We start from the raw sequence: 18,537 nt of genomic DNA on the forward strand, positions 1-18,537 counted from the left end.
TTTCCACATGGGTTGCATCTATGGTAGTCGGCTCCCAGTGGGCGCAGTAGCCCCCTGGGATAGGCCGATAATGTTCCCCGGGGGGGGACGAGGGTAGGGGGAAGGATATGGGAAGAGCGAGAATAGTCAGCAGCATCTCGGGTTGGGGGTGGGGGAAGGTTTGGGGGTTAGGGAAGGGGGGTCAATCCCAAAGTTGTAAAGGTACAGCCTGTTTGCTGTATATGAAGAATGGGACAACCAATCGGGAAGGTGAAATAGGCCGGCTGACACGCTTAAACAGTATATTAGAAGTAAGTGCTAAAAAAAAAAAAAAAAAAAAAAATGGGCAATAGACCCAGGGAAAAACAAATAAATGTGGAACATAACATATCAAACAAAGTAATCGTGCACAGGCACCATCATAGGTAACCAACTTACAGAAGACCTCACAGCTAGAGTAGTAGCTGTGACTACCAACAAGTGAGAAACACTTTAAACAGTACCCTTATCCGGGCGCAGTGCCAGGAGGATTCCAAGGACAGAGTCAGCGGATCTCAGAGCGTGGGTGCTGATTAGTGGAGCGAATCCTTTTGTAGGGTGGTTTGGAGGGGCTCAGCTGGTTAGCAGTAGTGGCCTGGGGGGCCGCGGCAGGGTCAGCAGTTGGACTCTCCATCAAAGGGTCACGTGTGGTATCCATGTCTGCTGGGTAATTGGTGAAACGTTCCGCCTCAGAAGGTGTATTGAAGGTGCGGCGAGTGCCATTAGGAAGAGTAACATGTAATATTGCAGGATAGGCCAAAGTAAACTTAATATGGTTCTTAAAGAGAGAGGCACAGATCGGTGAAAATTCTTTACGCAATCGCATAACTTCAGCAGAATAATCAGCAAATAAAAGTAGATTAACGCCGTCAATCGTGAGGGTGCGTTGAGAGCGAAACTTTTGCAGGATAGCGTGCTTGTCTGCATAGTTCAGGTATCTAGCTATGACCGCTCTAGGCTTGCTGCGCTGTTCAGAGAGCTGTCCCAGGCGGTGTGCTCGTTCCACCACACAGGGGGTAGTGAGGCCTAGTCTAGCCGGGATAGTAACCATGCAGAGGTCCATGAGCTGTCCCGCAGTGACTGATTCAGGCAAACCCACTATTCTCAGGTTGTTCCTTCTTGCTCTGTTCTCAAAATCATCCAATTTGATCCACAGATCTCTGGTGGTACGTGTGAGGCGAGCTAGAGCAGCAGCTTGAGCAGTGGTGTCATCTTCCATGAGGGAGCTCCTTTCCTCTGCCTGTGTTAAGCGCTGTGACTGGGCCTGTAATTCGTTTCTGTAGTGTTCCATGGCCTTTTGGATAGCAGAGTCTATAGATGCAGTTAAGGTAGGGGTTAATAAAGCCACAACTGCCTGGGCTATGTCCGCCGTATGGGGCGCCTCCGCGCCAGAGAGCAGGGATGGAACGAGCGATGGCTCAGCAAGGCCTTGTATCGGCGCCATATTGCCTAAGGACGCGGCCGTGTCCGCCGGCGCGGGCATCGCTGCGGTCAGCGATCGGTTCCCGGACCGCTCCACAAAGCGGTCCATCCACGGCTCAGCACCTTCCCCAAAGAACAGGGGGGGTCCCCGAGGCTATTCGCTGCTTTATAGCGGGTTTTCAGGGGGTATGCGGCGGGAGCAGAGTCCGCTTACCTCCTCCTCATGTGGCGCCGGAACCGGAAGTTGCCTCCCTTTTTATTGCTCACCAAACTAGTCCATCTTGATCAAGTAGGCTTTATCCCTACTTGTGAGGCTTGTGACAGTACTATCATAGTACTTAACCTGATCCACACAGTCACCTCTTCTTAGAACTCTGTTCTGGTTGCGACTGCCACTAAGAAATTTATCATTTGATAAAGTTTAATTTGGTTCTTTATCACTTCTTTCCTGCAACATATTGGGCTTGGTAGGAACATGTTAAAATGGCACAACATTGCTATCATTTGAGCATGGTAAAAGTCAACAGGGTCCTCTCGAAGCCTTTCACTATAACCAACGGGACGAGGGAGGCTGTCCACGCTCCCCTAGCCTCTGTGCTCACTATAGAACTCATTCTTTGCAAAATCCAGCTTAATTTCAATATCTCCAGGCCTCTGAATATGTGACACCATATAAGGTCTCTGCATATAAGGGTGATTTGGTTTCCCTCCCCAACCCTTAAATATTGCTCTCCAACCTTCTTAGAACATTTGAGATTTACAGAGAACTATTCCACTTGAAAATCAATTTTCCGAATCTCAAAGCTGTGGGGATAGCAATGCTGGCTCACCTAACGGGTTTGTTAAAAAGGGGCTTTAGGCTCAAATGGGGCCCCCAGAGCCATTACATATTTAGGGACTCTGTTTGTTCTAATTTAGCAGGCGTTTTTAATTTCAACTTCACACCCTACTTTTTGGGCAGCAATCAAATGTTCTCATGGTCTGACTGCTGCAATATTAAAATGGCAATGCTGCCTAAGTTCTATAAAGTATCTCTGCTAAGCTCTGCTGGTCCACATCCCCTGTGAGCTTCATGAAGCAGGTAAATACATGTTTAACAAATTTTCTCTGAGGACTCTATTTTTTTTCTTTTGCGTACATTTATTTGGAAAATTAGTCCTTCACCACCCTTTTAGCCCAACTAAAGCCTATGATCCCTGCACTTCAGGGATATTGTCATCTCCCTCCACACTGCTGTAGCTAAGCAGACTGGAAAAAAATCAACAAGATAGAGAAGTTAACCCCAAGTGAGGTGAAGGCGCTGTTGGGTACCTCCTCTTGACACCAGGTTCATCAAGTGACTTTTGTAGGTTTCGGGGGAGACTTTCTTCCTACGCATACCCATACCCCCTACTTTCCCAAGCCCACTCCTCGCCCTTTCACTGCTTTCTCATGCATGTAAGGACGTGGCTTGAAAAAGGCCATCCTGTTCAACCTAGGCTCATTGGTTTCTATGTAGAAGGGAGCCTGATTTTTGCACTTTCCAGCTTTAGTAGTTTCATAGTAGTTCATAGTAAGGTTGAGTAAAGACACCAGTCCATCCAGTTCAACCTGAGTGAGTGTCTACAATTGTCCCTGTACATTGCACACTCACATCAGTCCCTACCCTCAAGGAGCCCACAATCCAAGATCTCCATTCATATACTAGAGTCAATTTTGGACTGAAGCCAATTAACCTACCTGCATGTCTTTGGATTGTGGGAGGAAACCAAAGTACCCGGAAAAAACCCACGCAGGCACAGGGAGAACATGCAAACTCCAGGAAGGTAGTGTCGTGGTTGGGATTCGAACCAGCGACCCTTCTTACTGCTAGGTGAGAGTGCTAACCACTACACCACTACGCCACTTGCTTCTATTTTATTAAATATATAAAAAAAAGAAAACAAAATGAAATGCCATTGTTGGTTTACATCCACTTTACCAAACCTATAATGAATTATAACACATGTTTTTTTCTTGATTATCCGAATTAAAAAAATATTTTGGAAATTAAACAGGAAAGATAAATCTCGTTTGGATCATCTTCAACTGGAGCAACGTTTAATGGAAGAGAAGAATAAGCGCAAGAAAGCGCTGCTTGCAAAAGCCATATCTGAAAAGTGAGTGAAACTTTGTGATGCAACATCCTTTTTATGAATATACACTTATACATAGTTGGCCCATAGTACTGATAAGCACAGAATTAAAGGAACTATAGATTTAAAGTAGCTGTTTGCTGCTGCCCTCCAAATCCTCTTCAGAGAATAAAAGTTCATCAATAATCTGCAGTTCTGCATGACAAGTGTTCCTACTGATTGTGCCTGATGCAAGCTTTATTAAAGTTTTGACTTTAACCTGACTGATTTAATAGATATAGTACACTATGGCTGCTGCTGTGAGCTGCATTTTACTCCTGCTTTCATTATCAAACCAAATGGGACTTTGGAAGGCGTTTTTGTAATGCTGTTGCAGACCAGTTTGAAGGAACAGACAGGAAGACTCACACTGTGAGTGTAGGAGCTTGTCTTGAACCACAATGTATATACAGTGCCTTGCGAAAGTATTCGGCCCCCTTGAACTTTTCAACCTTTTGCCACATTTCAGGCTTCAAACATAAAGATATAACATAACATTTTTATTTTTTGTGAAGAATCACCAACAAGTGGGACACAATTGTGAAGTGGAACGAAATCTATAGAGTTTTTGAAACTTTTTTAACTAATAAAAAAATGAAAAGTGGGGCGCGCAAAATTATTTGGCCTCCTTGCGTTAATACTTTGTAGAGCCACCTTTTGCTGCGATTACAGCTGCAAGTCGCTTGGGGTATGTCTCTATCAGTTTTGCACATCGAGAGACTGAAATTCTTGCCCATTCTTCCTTGCAAAACAGCTCGAGCTCAGTGAGGTTGGATGGAGAGCGTTTGTGAACAGCAGTTTTCAGCTCTTTCCACAGATTCTCGATTGGATTCAGGTCTGGAATTTGACTTGGCCACACCTGGATACGTTTATTTGGGAACCCTTCCTTTGTAGATTTTGCTGTATGTTTGGGATCATTGTCTTGTTGGAAGATAAATCTCTGTCCCAGTTTCAGGTCTTTTGCAGACCTCAACAGGTTTTCATCCAGAATGGTCCTGTATTTGGCTGCATCCATCTTCCCCTTAATTTTAACCATCTTCCCTGTCCCTGCTGAAGAAAAGCAGGCCCAAACCATGATGCTGCCACCACCATGTTTGACAGTGGGGATGGTGTGTTGAGGGTGATGAGCTGTGTTGCTTTTACGCGAAACATATCGTTTTGCATTGTGGGCAAAAAGTTCGATTTTGGTTTCATGTGACCAGAACACCTTCTTCCACATGTTTGGTGTGTCTCCCAGGTGGCTTGTGGCAAACTTTAGACGAGACTTTTTATGGATATCTTTGAGAAATGGCTTTCTTCTTGCCACTCTTCCATAAAGGCCAGATTTGTGCAGTGTACGACTGATTGTTGTCCTATGGACAGACTCTCCCACCTCAGCTGTAGTTCTCCGCAGTTCATCCAGAGTGATCATGGGCCTCTTGGCTGCATCTCTGATCAGTCTTCTCCTTGTCTGAGCTGAAAGTTTAGAGGGACGGCCAGGTCTTGGTAGATTTGCAGTGGTCTGATACTCCCATTTCAAAATGATCGCTTGCACAGTGCTCCTTGGGATGTTTAAAGCTTGGGAAATCTTTTTGTATCCAAATCCGGCTTTAAACTTCTCCAACAGTATTACGGACCTGTCTGGTGTGTTCCTTGGTCTTCATGATGCTCTCTGCGCTTTCAACAGAACCCTGAGACTATCGCAGAGCCGGTGCATTTATACAGAGACTTGATTACACACAGGTGGATTCTATTTATCACCATCAGTCATTTAGGACAACATTGGATCATTCAGAGATCCTCGCTGAACTTCTGGAGTGAGTTTGCTGCACTGAAAGTAAAGGGGCCGAATAATTTTGCACGCACCACTTTTCAGTTTTTAATTTGCTAAAAAAGTTTAAAATATCCAAAAGATTTCATTCCACTTCACAATTGTGTCCCACTTGTTGGTGATTCTTAACAAAAAATTAAAATTTTATATCTTTATGTTTTGAAGCCTGAAATGTGGCAAAAGGTTGAAAAGTTCAAGGGGGCCGAATACTTTCGCAAGGCACTGTATGCGCTCAACACCATTTGGCGAATCTGCTGTAGGGGAGTGATTGTAGAAGGAATATGGGGATAGGTGTATAGGAGTAATAGTGCATAGTAAGGAACTTTGTACACTGTAACACGGTAAACTATAGGGCAATTGTGGTCCACTTGAAAATGACAGAAGGCCTCAGGTGTGCAACCGCCCCCCCCCCCCCTTCCAAACACTTCCAGAGGGGATGTTTTTCTTGCAATGTCTCATTAGGCAACCTACTCAAAACAAATTGTGTCCCTGCTACAATTTCAGTGTATTTTAATGCACACTGAAGAAGTTGGAGAACGGTAATCCTTACCAATTTTGTCAGTGGACACAATAAGCCTCAACTTTAGTGTCAATAGACACAAAAACCCTCAACATTTGTGTTGGTGGACAACTGTAGCCCCCAACATTGGTATCAGCGGGCACAATAGTAAGTTATAGCCCCCAACATTGGTGTCAGTTACTGGGTGGATGGCGAGAACTCTGCCCCCAGTTTAGCTTTCCTTTCAGGGAGGCTGGAACACACAGAGCAGTCGATCGCCCAGCACCCCGCTGCTTTACTGGTGCCCAATAGTACATGGGTCCCATGTAGAGGGCCAGCAGATTGCATGTTGGGCTCAGGGCTATTAGGTCATATTTTATGTGATAACTGTAGTTAATTACCCCAGGAAGATACACATGTAGTGAATGTTGGATGAATATTACTATAAATCTACCATATGTTTTTTATATGGTTTTATTTCAGAAGGGCTACTGCATATATTACATTCTGGTTGCATATTTTCATTACTTACTTTTTATGTAGATCAAAAAAAACTCAGGCAGAAGCTTTGAAACTCAAGAGAATTCAAAAGCAGCTTCAAGCCCTGGATGATTTGGTGTCTACAGACATTGGCATACTACGCACTAGAATTGAACAAGCATGTTTAGAATTTTCCCAAGCCAGGTAAGTAGTATAGATGTTTATATTTTACAGAATGCAAAATGTCAATTAAGTTGTTCTTTTCTTAATTTTTTTTTTTTTTTTTTTTTTGTTTCCCCTCCCCATTTCCTTAAAGGAGAAATAAAGTAGATCACAGGAGTGCAGTTCGTTCTGTACTCCTGTGTTCTGTTTTCAGCAGCATGTAGTGCCGGTTCAGGCTGGGGAAAGATGGCAACAACGTGGTTAGGATCTGCCCACAACCCTGGATCGGCACCTGGCTCAGCCTCTCAGCGAGCTGCTGACAGTCACCAGCTCTCTGCTCATGGAGCTCCGAGAACTGAGCAATCAGCTCTGTTTGATCGCTTGGTTCTCAGTCTCAGGCTTGATTCACATCTACGGTATGCATGTTGCTTTAGAGCAGTGGTTCTCAACTCCTGTCATCAGGACCCACTAACAGGCCATGTTTGCAAGATAACTGAAATATATCACAGGTAATATAACTTGCTGCTCAGTGATTGAAGTATTCTAATCTGCATCTAGACAAGGCAATACTTAAAATCTGGTTTCTTAGTGGGTCTTGAGGACAGGAGTTGAAAACCATTGCTTTAGAGCGTTCCTGCAGTGCTTTTTTTTTTTTTTCTGTGTTGTTTTTTTTTTTTTTTTTGCTGCGATTTGTGTAAATTTTTGCAGAGATTTGCGGTTTTTATTGGAGGTGGGGTTTTTTTTTTATTTTTTTTTATTTTATTTTATTTAATTTGTTGGGCAGATTTAAAAAACGCAAATCGCAGTAAAAACTCACAACATGCTTTTCTGCAGCTTCTCCTTTGAAGTCCATTGAACCAAGAAAAACACAGTTTTGCATTTAAAGTCCCTGACCCTTTCCAAAAATGCAGAGGCACAAAAATGTATTGATGTGAAGATGTTCCATAGCAATAAGGGGGAGATCCCTTGCGCTATCAAAGTGAACGATGAGTGAGTATGTTTATAGTAAGTAATAAATTGCTGCTAGACCTGAAAAGTGTATACATTGAACTTAAAGTGGGTATGATATAAAGAGTGATCGGCGCAACTTATTAACAGCTGTGTATATCTTTAACCGCTTAAGGACCGCCTCACGCCGATGTACGTCGGCAGACTGGCACAGCTGGGCACAAGCGCGTACAGGTACGTTGCTCTTTAAGTGCTCAGCTGTGGGTCGCGAGCTCACGGATTGGGGTTAAGGGCCAATGACAGTGGTGACGTGATCACTGTCCAATGATGGAGTTATCGCTTGTAAACAAACTGGGGCATGTCTGGTTCGGTTCTTTCCCTCTCCTCCGGCGATCGATACAGTGTGTGAGAAGCTGTGGGCTGGATATGAAGTTCCCACAACGCTTATCTGTGCCCGTCCCTGGCTCATCCATCCATCCACATTCATGCTCAGCCATGCTCCATCCGTGGCTCAGCCATCCCTTGCTCACAAAAGTTTAATGAGTAGTCAAATTAGATTTGAAATGTATGTCCCTAAAACACCTGTCGTGCCCCCTGCATGTTAGGCCTCTGTATGTGGCCAGGCTGTGTAAAACTCTCACACATGTGGTATTGCCATACTCGGGAGTTGCAGAATATATATTGGGGCGTAATTTTTGGTATGTACATTCTGTGTATTTGAAGTATCTTATAAATGGACAACTTTGTGTTTAAAAAAAAAAAAAAAAAAAAAAAGCGTTTCTCTTATATTCACCGACCGACACAGCTCCTCTCTGTAAATAAATGGATTTGTTAGCCTGCCACTAGGAGAACTAGGCAACATTGTAACACAATACACAGAATTGGCAGTACCGCCCAGGTTGCGGACCCTGTGCTAACAACCCTCCCTGCTGCCCCAGCAGCCCCAGTTTTATTTAGCCTAGTGAAAGAGAATGACCTAGGAACCCTGCGGACCCTTTGGTCCATTTTTATTTTTTTATTTTTTTTTGATGCAGGATTTATACTTTTGCGCAAGATAGAAGATCACAGGATCTTTCATCAACTGCCGCCTGGGTGACAGGCTGGTTGAGTTATCCTTGTAGTTCCCCCCCCCCCCCCAGTCCGGCCATCGAGCGTGTGCAGGTCGCAGCTAAGGCTCGGCAGGCCACGACATACCTAAGCTCCAGAGGTGGTCGTGAGCTTCAATGCTCCGGGTAGACATATGGCCAGGCTACTGATGTCTGGATCACAGTATACCGAGGCCAGCAGCTACCCTGTAACTGCGCAGGAGTGAGTCTGTGATGGAATGTCTCCCAGCTCTTCAGGACTAGTAAGTGTGGCGCTCCCTGCTTCGGGGGGTTGAGCAGCTGGGCATTCCAGGGGAGATCGATTCGGGGGCCACCTCACCTCCTTCTCTCCTTTCCCACGTCCCTATCTGCCCCCCCGACCAGCGGCCATTTTGGATGAGGGCAGAGTAGGTTACCCTCGTGAGCTTCAGCTGCCATTTTCTGTGAGATTTTCCTATTAAGATCACTGGCGGCCATTTTTTTTAAGCCTGAGCGCTCTTTTCACCGCAGCTTTCTTGTGACAGCATGCCATGTGCTCTCACACACTGTTTCCTGTGTTCCCTGTGTATACAAGACGCTGGATGGCCATTCCCTGAACGCTGCCCCCCCACCCAGCGGCAGCAGGAGGGTGGGACCTTCACTGTCCTATGTCCCCTTCAGGTGGCAGACAGGGTAGGGTCAACATGGCTTCAGAAACTGGTGTTTCTTCCTCCGAAATCCAGGCTATTGCAACTGGGTCACCTGCGGATAGCGCTGTGCCCATGGATACCCTGACGGCGGTCCTTAATTCATTCGTTGCTAAAATAGAGGCGGTTACGTGGAAGGAAAAGTGCGCAAAAAGGCCCCCCCCCGTCCTCTGGGGAGAGCTCTGATGCAGACTCGGGCCCTGCTGCGGCTGGTGACCCCCTGCTCTGACCTATCGGACGAGGCTGACCAGGACCATTCGGACAGCGAGGATGATTCCGGGTCCGGGCGCGACAAGGCGCTGGTTGGAACACTTATCACAGCTGTACGTGATACACTGAAGATCCAGGAGCCAGCGGACCCCTCCGCTGATGTAGCGGTCCCCTTTGGGTCCCACAAGCCAGCAGGTTCACCTAAGGTGTTCCTGTATTTGACTTATTTTGACAAGTTCATCTACAGGGAATGGGGTCGGCCGCAAAGGACCTTTTCGGTCCCCAAAAACATGGCGGTGCGTTACCCTTTTGAGGAAGGCCTTCTCAATAAATGGTCGGCTCCTCCAGTCGTGGACCCCCCCCCCCCCCCCAGTATCCAGGTTGAATAAAGTAACCACAATCCCAGTAGAGGGGACTCCTGCATTCCAGGATCCCACGGACAGGAAGGCCGAGGCAGTGGCTCGCTCCTTGTTTACGGTTGTGGGGGTCGCCATATGACCAATACTGGCATCTGCACTTGTGTCACAGACACTGATTGAGTGGGCCAAGCTTTTGCACTGTGAATTGGGAGAGCAAAAGTCTTCGCCTGTCAGCGTAGAATTGACGGACCAACTAGTGCAAGGCCTCAAGTACGCTTGTGACGCGTCCCTGGATACCCTCCTCTTGTTATCCAGGGCTTCAGTGTCAGCTGTGGTGCTGTGGTGCTGCGGTGCCTGATTTGGCTAAAATGCTGGTCTGCTGACCAGGCATCCAAAAAAGCCCTGACTGATCTTCCCTTCCTTGGCGACCAGCTCTTTGGGGCCCCATTAGATGACATTATTAAAAATGCCACCAGTGGTAAGAGTACCTTACTCCCACAAGCCAGGAAGCCTAAGGAGCCACGCCGCAGACAAGGGCCCTCTTTTTCCACTCACAAATGGCTTTTTCGTCCGACCGGGTATTCGGCGAAGCGTCCTCAGCCCGACAGGACAGCCTCGGACTGACACAAGCGTCCCTGCCATCCCAAGCCTTACAAGCCTGCGACAAAAAGTGCTACCGCATGAAGGTTTGCCCCAACCCATGTCTTGAGTGGGGGGTCGCCTTCGGGAGTTTGCAGCCCGGTGGTCCTCCCCATTATCCGACCAATGGGTCTGCGATCTGATTTCAACGGGCTACGAGATACAATTTCTCTCTTGGCCACCAAACAGATTCTTCCCCTCCAGCATACCCATATCCCCGGTTTGCCGGGAGTCCCTATTGGGGGCGGTAGGGGACTTGCTGAGTCGAGGGGTGATTTACCAGTTCCGGAATTGGAACGCTTCCAGGGATTCTACTCAAATCTGTTTGTGGTTCCTAAGAAGGAAGGAGTATGTCCGATCTTGGACCTGAAAGTCCTCAATCACTTTGTAAAAGTGCAGAGGTTCAGAATGGAATCAGTTCGTTCAGTAGTCGCTGCACTTCATCAAGGGGACTCCCTGGCGTCCTTGGACATCCAGGATGCGTACCTGCACATACCCATATGTCTGCGGCATCAAAAGTTTCTGCGTTTTGCAGTTGGGGAAGCCCACTATCAGTTTGTGGCTCTACCATTCAGCCCGGCATCAGCTCCCCGAGTCTTTACCAAGGTATTGGCTCCAGTTTTGGCATTGCTGCGACAACGCGGGATCACGATTGTGGGATACCTAGACGATCTCCTCCTGAGAGCATCTTCCGCCTCAGAGTTGAGGGAGGATGTTGTTGTGATCACCATGCAAGATTTTGGGTGGCTGTTGAACCTAAAGAATTGGGTGGTTGTACCGACCCAGCGTCTGGAGTACCTAGGCTTGCTGCTGGACTCCAGGGAAGCGAGAGTCTTTCTCCCTTCAAAGTGCAGACCCTCAGAGCCACGATCAAACTGCTCTGGAATCGCGAGCAGCAGTCGTTTCGCTTTTGCGTGCGAGTTCTGGGACTCATGGTGGCCGCCTTCGAGGCCATGCCGTATGCCCAGTTCCACACCAGGGTCTTGTGGAAAGAGAGATTTTCTCAAAATGGGACAAATCTCCATTGTCCTTGGATCGCTCGATCCAGGTGAGCCAGCCAGTCAGACTCCCTGCTATGGTGGCTGAGATCCCCGGTGATTCGGTCAGGAAGGTCGTTCCTACCTCTCCAATGGACGGTGATCACGACCGATTGCCAGCCTATCCGGCTGGGGTGGGGTGATGGGTGTTCAGTCGGCTCAGGGCCTCTGGTCGACGGGAGAATCCAAGTTGCCGATCAATCTGCTCGAATTGAGAGTGACCAGGCTGTGCCTCCACACATCGAGTCGAGTCTTCAAAGACGTCTGATCAAGATACAGTCGGACAACGCCAGGGCTGTGGCGTACATAAATCACCAAGGGGGAACAATAAGCTCAGCCGCTGCTCGGGAGGTCGCTCACATACTTCGGTGGGCAGAGCGACACATTCTAGGCCTGTCGGCCATTTACTTCCGGGGGGTGGAAAATTGGCAGGCGGACTATGAGTCGACAGATGCTGGACCCAGGAGAATGGGCATTGCATCCGGAGATATTCAGGCTGCTGTGCCTGAAATGGGGCACACCAGATGTGGATCTATTGGCCTCCCGTCTAAATCGGAAGGTGACAAGAGATCCGTGGGCAGACGCGTCAGACGCGCTGGTGGCTCTGTGGGATCAGTACCAGCTGATCTATGCTTTTCCTCCGCTAAAACTGTTGCCACGCCTGCGGCACAGAGTGGAATCCGAGGGATTCCAGTAATCCTGGTGGCTCCAGATTGGCCTCAGCGGCCCTGGTACGCAGACCTGGTGCGTCTGGTGGCAGACACTCCCTGACGACTGCGAGAGGAACTCCTGTCTCAAGGTCCAATCTTTCACCCTGCTTTACCATCGCTGGCTTTAACGGCATGGCTATTGAGAGCCAGGTGCTGAGGAACCGGGGTCTGTCGGACTCGGTGATTCCAATTATGTTGAGGGAGCGGAAATCTTCTTCACAGAAGATATACCTTCATACCTGGAAGGCCTATATCTCTATGTGTGAGGAGAAAGGGTGGCATCCGCGCTCCTTTTCTATAGCCAGGATCCTGCTGCTTCTTCAAGGTGTAGACCAGAAATTGGCGCTGACCACCATTTAAGGGGCAAATTTCAGCTCTGGCTGTCATATTATTATATATATATATATATATATATATATATATATATATATATATATATATATATATATATATATATATATATATATATATATATATATATATATATATATATATATATATATATATATATATTATTTTTATTATTAGCGACTCCTGGCATTAGTGAGTACCTTTTTGTTCAGGGGGTACGACATGTAGTCCCTCCGGTGCGTCCACCGTTTACCTCCGTGGGATTTGAAGCCGCCGTTTGAGAATATCAGGGAGATTCCCCTGTTGACCCTTTCACAGAAAGTGGCCATCACATCAGCCAGGAGGGTTTCGGAATTGGCGGCCTTGTCCTGCAAGTTGCTTTATCTGGTCATCCACAGGGATAAGGTGGTGTTGCGTCGGCAACCTTCCTTTCTACCGAAGTTGGTCTCGCCTTTTCATATCAATGAGGACATTGTTTTACCATCATGGTGTCCTAAGCCGAAGCACCCCAAAGAGGTGCCCCTTCACGCTCTTGACTTGGTTAGAGCTCTGAAAGTGTATTTGTCCGCAACGGCTCCCTTTCGGAAGTCAGACTCGCTGTTTGTTTTGGTGGCTGGTCCAAAGAAGGGTATGGCGGTTTCGTCTGCCACCATTTCCAGGTGGATCAGACAGAATGTAGTACAAGCCTACTCCTTGAAGGTGCAGGTGCCCCCCTTTCCGGTCGCAACCCACTCTACAAGGGCAATCGGAATGTCTTGGGCCTTCCGACACCAAGCGCCGGTCGCTCAGGTGTGTAAGGCGCGACCTGGTCGTCTGTCAATACGTTTACCAAGTTCTACAAGGTAGACGTCAGTGCATCGGCCGATGCCTGTTTTGGCCGCAACGTTTTGCAGGCAGCCGTGTAGTTGCAATTGAGATTTTTTTCCTGGTTTTTCGATAAAATGCAGTACTGTTTATTAATGCACTGTTGCATTACTTCCGCAAAAAGGTTGCGGTGTTGGGGATCTCTCCTGTTGAGAATACCCGGTTATGTGGCGGTGTGTTTTTCCGTACACTGCTGTTTTTTTTTTGGTGGGTTTAGTTTCACTAGTTCCCACTTGCCATGGTGGATGAAGTTTTAATGCTGTTTTTTCCCACCCCTCGTTTGGCACTGCTTGGGGATGTCCCATTTAGTTACAGAGAGGAGCTGTGTCGGTCGGTGAATGTAAGAGAAAATAGGATTTTTGTACTCGCCGTAAAATCCTTTTCTCTGTAATTCACCAACCGACACAGCTCCTCTCTGTAACTAAATGGGACATCCCCAAGCAGTGCCAAACGAGGGGTGGGAAAAAACAGCATTAAAACAGCACCCACCCCTCCTTTTCTCTACGTTCATACTGTTTGTTGACTTACTAAGGCTGCTGGGGCAGCAGGGAGGGTTGTTCGCACAGGGTTCGCCCCCTGGGCGGTACTGACAATTCTGTGTATTGTGTTACAGTTGTGCCTAGTTCTCCTAGTGGTAGGCTAACAAACCCATTTTAGTTAGAGAGGAGCTGTGTTGGTTGGTGAATTACAGAGAAAAGGATTTTACGGTGAGTACAAAAATCCTATTTTTACTTTTTTTTTTTTTTTTTTTTCTTTACACGTTTCTGAAAACTTGTGGAAAAAAATTACACGTTCAAAAGACTCATTATAGCTCATAGAATAAGCGTTGTGGTGTTTACATTACAAAACTGGTTAATTTTTTGGGCGTTTCCATCCATGTTTATCAGCAGTGTATACCAAAATTCTTAAGCAAGCATAGAAGCTGTGAAACAAATTTTCATTACTTATGATTACAGTTTGCTTCCTGAATTTACTTTTCAGCGCTTAGAAGTGATACTAGAAAACAACTTCTTCCAATTCGAAAACTCCATCTAGTGGTACAGTCATGGGCAATTCAGTTGCCCCTGCCTATGCTAATCTGTTCGTAGGTTTATCCACAGAGAAGTGTGTTTGTTTAACCCTCAGATTGTTTCACAGCTATGTATGCACATGGCTCCAAAAAACATATGACGTTTTTGTCATTTGGAGGGGTGGGTATAGAAAATTTGAAGACTTTTGTCCAGTATCTAAACTCCCTTTCTCTCCATTGTGTTTTAACCCTGAGATTTCTGTCACATATGACATTTCTTGATGTGTTAATCACCTGTTCAGGAGGAAGATAAATTGAAAACCTACCTGTATTCTAAACCCACAAATAGAAACCCTCTATTGCAATTTAGAAGTGCCTATCCTAGATAGATGATTACAAATCTTCCAGTTTCACCGTTTATGAAAGGTGTGTTTTTTGGTATTTGCAGTGAAACTAATGATCGTGGTATTCAGGTTTAAAAATTGAAGCATAGATTTGTAGAACAAGAATACCCTAGGTATATAATAGAAATTAGAGCGGCTTAAAATTTGTTTATTGGCAGGTTTAAGTGCTTGGGTGTAACTTTTTATGTTATTACACTTTTGCTCTGTGACCGGCAATCACGGATGCCTGGTGCACGCCCCCTGGTGGCCTGGGAAGCCGTGGATGTCATATGACGGCCACCCCAGGATGAGAGAGCCACCTTGTGGCCGTCATTTGACTATACGCGGGATGGGAAGAGGTTAAACTTGTGTAATGTGGGGGCAGCCCCACCTTTCAGGAGGATTTTTACATTTCCTGGAGTTGGGCTTTAAGTTGATCTTCTGTTAGTGTATAAATAATATAAACAGTATGTTGCACCAACAAATTGCTGATAACATTTACAGCTGACAACTATTTCCTGTTTCTTATTGTAGTACCATTCCTTTTTGACATAAGCTCATTGTTTTCTTGAAAATATATAATTGGGGAGTGATCACATATACCATCCTAAATAAAATGTATTCTGTTTATCTACAGGAAACGCTATGATCGTGCAGAATCTGAATTTGTTGCAGCCAAACTGGACTTGCACAAGAAAACCCAGATCAAAGAGCAACTAACAGAGCACCTATGTACCATCATACAACAAAACGAGCTACGTAAAGCTAAGCATCTTGAAGAGCTTATGCAGCAGCTAGAAATGGAGGCTGATGACGAGGGACTGGAACTTGAGATTGAAGTAGACCACATGCTGCAGCATCAGGAGGCTGAAGCAAGAAAGCAGTCTTTGGAATCTGCAGCTGAAAAATACCAGAATGCCTTAAATATACAAGAAACATGTACGGTAGAAAAAGACCAGAAGCCTTCAGAAATGCAGGAAACGAGTATAGATGAAAAAGCCAAAACAAGTATACACAAGACACAAATAAAAGAATCTGATCAGCCCTCTACAGAAAAAACAGCAGCTACCATAGAAGACTTGACACATTCGCCACATGAACTTGAAAGCTGACATGTCCAGAGCAGTTTCAGTAAATGGGAACGCTTCTACACTGACTGTATCATCGTTTCATAAATACTCTAATCATATTGCTGTATATATTGTTTAATACAATCTTATTTCCAGGAGGCTTTGTGTAACGGGAACACTAAACTTATTCACTTTCATTTTCTCTACTGTATATAATAATTTGATGTATCCAACACTAGTTGCATATAACATTTTAGTTTGTCACAAATTAGACTGTAACTTGCCCTATTCTTAAAATTTAACTATTTCATAAGTTAATCCACCAGAAGCCATAGAGCAACAATAAATGGGGCATGTATATGGCTACTACCATCATGTAATCTCATGATCTGTGATTATCTACGTCAATTGTATTATGCAGAGTGCAAAACCCTTTGGAAATATTATTCTCAGGTGTTAGAAATTTCCAAAGTGCAGTAAATATGTGGATTCAACTTTTCTTCTGTAAAATCAATTGAAGCATCATCCTCCTCTGAAGAGATTTCTACTGGGTGATTTGACCAACGTTTTTAGTAGTGATTTGCTAGAAATGGTTTAAAAGTCAGTTAATTATATTATGTTCCATGTGATGGGCAATCTTGATTTGTACTAAACTGTATTTTTAAAGCTTCAATCAAGCAAGATGCCATTTGCACGTTATGTTGCTGACTGTCTATTGGTGCATGTAATACATTTTGTTTTGGGTTTTATTTTTATTTTTTCTTATTTTTTATTTTTTTCTGTGGATTGGAAAGATGCCTCATGAAAAGATAGCTTCGAATAAAAGTTAAATGGCAGAATTTATAATTATTATTATAATTATTATTATTTTTTTTGTGAAGACATCTTGCATGTTATCAGTTATATGCTGTGATTTCTAAATAATTTCATCAAGTGTTCTCCTGAGGGTTGCTCTGGTTTTCCAGTGCCTTGAAAAAATATTCATACCCCACTGAAAATGTCCAAATTTTGTCATGTTACAACCAAAAACATAAATGTATTTTATGTGATAGACCAACACAAAGTGGCACTTAATTGTGAAGTGGAAGGAAAATGATAAATGGTTTCAAAATGTTTTACAAATATCAGAAAAGTGTGGAGTGCGTTTGTATTCAGCCCCCCAGAGGCAATACTTTGCAGAACCACCTTTCACTGCAGTTAAAGCTGAAAGTCTTTTTGCGTATGTCTCTACCAGCTTTGCACATCTAGAGTGACATTTTTGCCCATTCTTTGCAAAATAGCTCTAGCTCTGTCAGATTGGATGGAGAGCCTCTGTGAACAGCAATTTTCAAGTCTTGCCACAGATTCTCGGTTGGCTTTAGGTCTGGACTTTGACTGGGCCATTCTAACACATGAATATGCTTTGATCTAAACCATTCCGTTGTAGCTCTGGCTGTGTGTTTAGGGTTGTTGTCCTGCTGGAAGGTGAACCTTCTCCCCAAATTCAAGCCTTTTGCATACGCAGGTTTTCTTCTATTGCCCTGTATTTGGCTCCATACATCTTGCCCTCGACTATGACCAGCTTCCCTGTCCCTGCTGAAGAAAAGAATCCCCATAACATAATGCTGCAACCACCATGTTTCAGGGTGACGTGCAATGTTGGGTTTTTCGCCACACAATGTTTTTGCTTTTAGGCCTAAAATGTTTTTGTTCCCCACATGGCTTCTCGTAAACTGCAAACAGGACTTTTTATGGCTTTCTTGCCACTCTTCCATAAAGGCCAGATTTGTGGAGTGCGTGACTAATAATTGTCCTGTGGACAGATTCTCCCACCTGACTGAACTGTGGATTTCTGCAGCTCCAGAGTTACCATGGGCCTCTTGGCTGCTTCCCTGATTAATGCTCTCCATGCATGGCCTGTCAGTTTAGGTGAACGCCCATGTCTTGGTAGGTTTGCAGTTGTGCCATACTCTTTCCATTTTCAGGATGGCTTGAAAAGTGCTCTGTGAGATGTTCAAAGCTTGGGATATTATTATACGACCTAACCCTGCTTTAAACTTCTCCACAACTTTATCCCAGGCCTGTCTGGTGTGTTTCTCGGCCTTCATGATGCTGTTTGTTCACTAAGATTCTCTAACAAACCTCCGAGGGCTCCACAGAACATCTATATTTTACACTGAGATTAAATTACACACAGGTGGACTCTATTTACTAATTAGGTGACTTCTGAAGGCAATTGGTTCCACTAGATTTTAGTTAGGGATATCAGAGTAAAGGGAGCTGAACACAAATGCATGCCATGCTTTTCAGATGTTTATTTGTGAAAAAATGTTAAATTCATTTTCCTTTCACTTCACAATTATGTGCCACTTTGTGTTGGTCTATCACATTATAATACATTTTAGGTTTTGTCTGTAACCTGACAAAATGTTGAGGGATATGAATACTTTTTAAGGCACTGTATCTCTGTTAGGATTCCAAAAGCAGTGACTCTGTAATCTTCAAATTAAGGTCTCTGTTCTAGATATGCACTGAGTGGAGAAAGAGGAGGCATAGACACTATAATGCTGTTCCCACTATCCTTATCCCCATAGGTAGAAACATAATCTTTGGGTACAATATATAGGTCCTAAACAGAGGACAGCAGTACTCTCTCTCCTCTC

The 18,537-nt window shown here is 45.0% G+C and overlaps 1 protein-coding gene across 1 annotated transcript in view; it reads left to right on the plus strand.

Annotated features, from left to right (window-relative positions):
• Positions 1–16,737, plus strand: part of GORAB (golgin, RAB6 interacting) — a 31,440-nt gene extending 14,703 nt beyond the window's left edge. Inside the window, exons 3-5 of the mRNA XM_077452597.1 lie at positions 3,477–3,578; positions 6,446–6,586; positions 15,463–16,737. Coding sequence (XP_077308723.1) covers positions 3,477–3,578; positions 6,446–6,586; positions 15,463–15,937 — 718 coding nt within the window. The 3' untranslated portion in view covers positions 15,938–16,737. The remainder of the gene's footprint in view (positions 1–3,476; positions 3,579–6,445; positions 6,587–15,462) is intronic.
• The last annotated feature ends 1,800 nt before the right edge of the window (positions 16,738–18,537 follow it).

This window comes from Lithobates pipiens, unplaced genomic scaffold, assembly GCF_037356315.1.
Source record: "Lithobates pipiens isolate NorthernLeopardFrog02 unplaced genomic scaffold, aLitPip1_a1.2 Scaffold_23, whole genome shotgun sequence".
In the NCBI taxonomy this organism is placed as follows: domain Eukaryota; kingdom Metazoa; phylum Chordata; class Amphibia; order Anura; family Ranidae; genus Lithobates; species Lithobates pipiens.